The 6056-nt window shown below is 43.6% G+C and overlaps 1 protein-coding gene across 1 annotated transcript; it reads right to left on the reverse strand.

Annotated features, from left to right (window-relative positions):
• Positions 1-4220: 4220 nt before the first annotated feature.
• ier2b (immediate early response 2b) lies at positions 4221-5750 on the reverse strand. The gene has a single exon (XM_006808939.3). The coding sequence runs from the start codon at positions 5609-5611 to the stop codon at positions 5060-5062; it is 552 nt and encodes a 183-aa protein (XP_006809002.1). The 5' UTR covers positions 5612-5750; the 3' UTR covers positions 4221-5059.
• Positions 5751-6056: the final 306 nt, after the last annotated feature.

The raw sequence follows: 6056 nt of genomic DNA on the forward strand, positions 1-6056 counted from the left end.
CAGTGGGTCTGAAACTGAAGGTCCAAATTCTACCACAGAGGAGTGGTCACCACTTCATTAAGGACGAACACAGATTTTTATATATTTTAAAGACTTTTCTTATTTTGTCCTTTTGTTTCGTGAAATCTTTTCAGCTATTGAAAAACAAACACCTTCAAATCACTCTGGATGATCACAAATAGACGCTCCTTCTTTTTAAGGAGTAGAAGATAAGAGAGATAAAAATGATCCCTCCAGGTTTTTGGTTTCGATCTACTTGTGTTGAGCAGTTTAATGTGATTCACAGTTTGCAATATTAGATGCGTTTTTTACTGCACCCTTTCAGTTCATCCTCTGATTGAAACAAGCCTTTCAGCTCCATTACCCTTGCCTTTGTGCTAACTCTTTCTTCAGATTGGATGGACTATGCAAACAAAAGGCCAGAGCTGTGTGCTCGGGTGGCCAAATGAAGGATACTGCCTCTCTGTAAACTCTTGGCTCATTTTTATATATGCTCAGAAAAATGATTTGAAACTATACCCATGTTTAATATGAGCACACACCATTATAGCACTATATTTATTGCAGAAAAATAAGAACACTTCGTTTTAGTCCAAATCCGCTCACAAGAAAAGCTGAAAGCAAATCGATCATTTCATTCATTTTTGAGGTGAAATGGTCCTTTCTGTTTAGACTAATTCATAACGGCTGAAAGTAGCATGCTGCAGTCCTAAAATAATAACAATAATAAGAGCACTGAAATTATAAGTATACATTATAACATCCTTACATTAATAACAGTATTTTCTATATATTGATTTAATTTTCTTTGTTCTTTTTACACATTCTTTAAGAGGTTTGTAGTACAAAAATTGCTTATCATTTGAGGAACATAGCCAGAATCAGACATGCAGCAACACTGCAGAGGTTCTTGTCCATGCATTTGTGTCTCAGGCCCTCGCTCTCCTGAGTGATAGATGTCCCGGGCAGACCTCATGACCAGGGAGAGTAGGAGGCTCCGGTGAAGTCTCAGTCCTCCTCTCTGGGTCCTGGAGGCGTACAGCTCTTTTTTCTGGGCTACCAAAGAACAGTTTTAGAGGTCTACAGATGGTGCAAAATGCAGCTGCTCGCATTTTCTGCTAGCAGAACTGGGAAATTTGAGCACATTACCCCTGTACTGAGATGTCTTCATTCATACCTTGTCAGGTTTGAGCAGATTTTAAGGCACCTTCATACCTCTCCGACCTTTTACACCTTTATGTTCCATCTCGTGTGCTACGATCTCAGGACTCTGGCCTTCTGAAGGTTCCTGGAGCCAGAAAAAAGACAACTGGAGAGCTTTTTCTTTTCGTGCCCCGTTTCTGTGGAACAACCTCCCTCAAGATATTAGGCAGGCATGCTCTGTGGAGGTTTTTAAAACTAAGTTGAAGATGCATTTGTTCACCTTATCTTACACGTCTTGATTCTATGGCTTTTAGTTTTTACATTTTTACTGTTTTTAACTTGTATTGCTATGTGTCGCTTTTATTTTATTTATCTCTTTAGTTTCAAATAGTTGTACAGCATTTTGTTTGAAAGCGCTTTATAAATAAAGTTATTATTATTATTATTACAAAACACATTTTGGGGTCAACTTGAAAGAGAAGTAGATGTGAAATGCAAAAGTGAGTGAAAAGTGGTGATATGTAGAACCCCCTTATATCATTCCCTATATGTTGTCAGTACAAACAATGGCATTATGAAACATATAGCATTAATATCGCTTTGACCTTGAGACCAATCTATTGATCTTGAAGGAGAGGTCAGAGGTCAAATGTGGCATGATAATGTAAACCTTCATGTGGTACTTTGAATATCTTGATAAAACACGCCACACTTCATACACCACACACGATTCATAGTTTCTATGGTGTGTGTGTGTCGATGTCTTGATGCATTCTCAATCATCCAGGAAAATAAATCTCCAAAAGTTGATTCTGTTCATCTGGACGTAGCATTTTCTGGGAGAAACGTTTCGTCACTCATCCAAGTGACTTCTTCAGTCTCAGCTGACTGCAGGTTTCCCCAAATCTTATAAACAGTACATTTGCATAATGACTGAAACCAGATCACTGAAGGAACAATGGGCTGTGAGGTCAGTTCGTTAATCTTAATTATGCAAATTCTCATGACCATTGATCAAAGACCACTGATCAATGGCCTTTGATTATTAATCAATGACCATGAGGACCATTCACAGAGAGTTGGGGAATGGCTGCATTCACAGCATTGTAAGATGGCGAAAGATGAACCTTTAGGCCCCCTCCTCGATTCAGAGATGGTCTTTCCCTTTTCACGTAAATGGCCTCCTTGACTCCGCGGTCAAACCAGCGTTCTTCCCTGTCCAGGATGTGTACATCCTCATCCTTGAAAGAGTGTCCGCTGGCCTGTAGGTGTAAATAGACTGCAGAGTCCTGGCCTGACGACGTAGCTCTTCTGTGTTGTGCCATCCGCTTTGCCAGAGGTTGTTTGGTTTCCCCGATGTATAAATCCTGGCAATCCTCCTGGCACTTAACAGCGTACACTATGTTACTCTGTTTGTGTCGGAGGACCCGATCCTTGGGGTGGACCAATTTTTGGCGCAGTGTGTTTTGGGGTTTAAAAGCCACAGAGACCCGGTGTTTAGAAAAAATGCGTCTCAACTGTTCCGATACTCCTGACACATATGGGATCACCACATGTTTTCGCTTGGGCAGCGGTTGTCCTTCTCTCCTGGATCGGAGTGTGTGTCTATGGTTACCTCGGTTGATGTAAGGTAAACTTTAACAGATTGTCAACATGACCCCACTCGACACCCCTTATGAGAATTCACTCAAAAACTTTTGAGTAATTGTGTTTACAGACAAAAAGAATGACACATGGGTCTAATGTTTTAAGCTTAAGGTGTTCACAAACCTCATGTGGTTCCAGACTTAGCGGCTCTCTGGTAAGAGTGATGACGTTGACAGAAAAAGTTAAAGTGGAAAAAGTTAGACAACTCTACCTTCGAATTACTTTCGTTTTTTCCAACGAATGAACTCTTCACACTTCAGGATGACATCAGACTGGGGGTCAAAATCTTTTTCTACTTCACCTTTTCCTCAACACCTTATAATAAATGTTCACAGTCATGTTAGTGGTCTCCATTGTTCTGCACTGTAGCTCATGTGTAATAAAGGAATGCCAGGATCAGACTTCCAGGAACCTTGTTTTTCTTCACTGCTGACTTCACTGTGTACTAAATGTGGCTGCAACTATAATCAAACCCATGAACTCATCGCAATTGGTTTTTCAGCAAACATTCCACATACTGTGTCCGAGTCTTGTCAACAGGATATTTGTCACACTGAAGACTTACTCCAGTCTTTTACAAACAGCCTGGCTTATTTTTAGCTCTGCCTCTCACACTTTGTTGCAGCAGTGTTGCCATCCTCTCCTACATTAGAACAGCATGTGACCCATAAGTGGCAAAAATAATGGTAATGATTTGCCAGAACTACTAAATAACAGCTAAGCTGAGGAGTAAAAATGATAATTTTTCAGTATTTGGGGTCAGGGGGAGTTGTAACTGTGTGAGCTGTGTAACTTCTTCTTTCATTTTTAATTCCTCTTCACTTCAGGTTCTGCTTCAATATGCGGTAAATGAGGAGGAAGTAGGCGTGGGTGAAGGGTAATGTTAAAGGTGATCTTACATGATAATGAGGATGATGACTGCGCAACCGGAACAACCTGTTCAGAGTCGCCGCCGTCGTTGAGTTTTGGGGTGTAGTTACACTCAAGGCAGCTGGCAGGAAGTTAATGATGAAGAAACCCTCAGGTTCTAAACACCACCTGCTGCCGTGTGCATTATTCAGCAGCGGCGTTTGGCCCCAGCTGCGATGTTGCGTAACTCTTCTAATACCCCCTCACCGAATCGGTGTCAGGTCATGTTGGTAGGATGTGATTCAGAATTCTGTCATAATCCAGAGGAAGTTGTACAACCAGCGAAGCTGTTCATTTGTGTGTGCGTGTGTTTGTATGTGTCTTAGTGTAAGCACGAGATTAGTGACAGCAAGCCAGACTGGCGCTGGGCTGTACCATCCTCCTCCTGCTTTAAAGGATTGACCCTCTAAACTGTGGCCTAATGTTGACTAGCAGACCTTTTGATCTGAAAGGAGGTGTGTGTCTGTGTGTGTGTAACTTTAAACATCAGTCTATTAGAACAAAGATTTCAGGACAACTCATTAACCTTTCTACATGTTTATTAGAAATATTTACAACATTAATTCAGTCACATGAATAAAAGAGCAGCTTTGAATGTGAGGTAATATCATTTCACAGACAAGACGTGAACAAGGTGGTTTCAATGACATTAAAACACACACAGTTTAAATTAATGGGCTTCCAACCCCACGTGGACAGCCATGTGAACACAGTATGTAGGACAGTCCCCCAAGCAGTAGTATCGATTTATCAAAGTCCACAGCAGCAGCAGATGAACGTGCATGTAAATGTGTGCGCAGCAGTGTGTCTGCCTCAACTGTCCTTCCTCTTAACAGTGTTTCAGTGTGATATCCGGGTGTAAAGGCCGGGAAATCCCTGAAGTCCCGGTTTTGTGTGTATGTGTGTGTGTACTGGTTTATGGTCAACTGTTAACCACTTCACTTCTTCTCTGTCTGACTCAAGTCTCTTTCTGCTGATTCACACATACACACACTTTGAGTCAGCGGCAGTCACTTGTTTGGACTCATTCAACTGAAGGTGAATCACCAGGAAACAAAAAGCAACACAACCAGTTCCCCTTCGGGTTCTTCCTCAAACTTTCCGCCGTCTCTCTTGCCGGCCCGCTTCTTCTTCTTGTGTGCTTTGTTGTTCTCTGTGGGGGCTTTACAAGCCCGGCAGGCACACTGTGATTGACCGGAGAGCTCGGACCAGTGCCCCGGTAATCCCACTGTCCCGGGACTGCTGATGTAGGTCAGCTCCGCGGTGAGCAAAGGGATCACAGCGCCCTTATAGGTTAACGAGGAGTAGAGAATCACTCCGCTCTAGTCCCCATAGGAGGCTATTTTCTCCCTCCATCTGTTCAGAAGGCAGGTATAACCCGATTTAGAGACAAAGTGGTCAGGGACTCCCCGGCGCGACAGCTGCCGAGTGGGACCTCATACCTCTCTTCCCCGGGCTCCAGCCTCGCCCTCTTACTCGGGAGGAAGTCAGGCGCCGCCGACGCCTTCCCCCGGCGTTTCCTGGACTGCTTGGCAGGGCTTAAGTTCTCTTTGTCCTCTATGATTTCGCTATCACACCCGTCCTCAGTGTTGTCCGGCTCCTCTGGAGCCGTTTCGGTTGAGTTAAGTACCGGCTGGGGTTCTGTCTGAGCCTCTGGTAGCCGGGTTTGTTCCCCTGGGTTGGAGCTGGTGTCCATCGGCTCCTCCGGAGCTGACTGCGCCCCGCTCGGGACCTCGCTCTCCCGGGAAGAGTGATAGATGTCCCGGGCAGACCTCATGACCAGGGAGAGTAGGAGGCTCCGGTGAAGTCTCAGTCCTCCTCTCTGGGTCCTGGAGGCGTACAGCTTGCTTATAGACACGGCCAGGATCCGCCTGGCTTCGATGTTCACTTCCATTGCTGTTGTGGCACTCATTGTTATTCTGTGCGTAATTGCGCACCGTTGTTTTGGCACTTTAACCAAAGGCTAAAGGCTAAGTTTAACTTTAGTTTCTAGCTTGTATTCTATCTTAGCTCAGACTTCGGTTCTTCTCCGTTTGTTGTCATCTGAGAAATGAGAGCGTGTGAGTAGCAGGGTGGTGTTTTATTTCCTCTCTGACGTAATGTGGACTTCATTCCTCTGTAAGTGACAAACAGGCGCCGCCCACACCTGATGTAGCTGTAGCAGCACACACACGCACACACACACCATCTGTTCTGTCTAGCATTCCTTCCTCACACTTTTGTCTTGTATTACTTGGATATCTTTCCCTTAGCTGTAATCAACTTGAATGCTGCTTTGGTTTCAAGTAACATTTTTTTTTTTTTTTTATCGTTTTCAAACTTTTCCATAAAACATTTAAAATATGTCAAACATGTCT

Source organism: Neolamprologus brichardi, chromosome 6 (genome assembly GCF_056152115.1).
Source record: "Neolamprologus brichardi isolate AB-2024 chromosome 6, ASM5615211v1, whole genome shotgun sequence".
NCBI classification, from domain to species: domain Eukaryota; kingdom Metazoa; phylum Chordata; class Actinopteri; order Cichliformes; family Cichlidae; genus Neolamprologus; species Neolamprologus brichardi.

What these genes read in the sequence shown, in the direction of transcription:
- ier2b (XM_006808939.3), bottom strand. Translation starts at nt 5,611, where the DNA reads ATGAGTGCCACAACAGCAATGGAAGTGAACATCGAAGCCAGGCGGATC.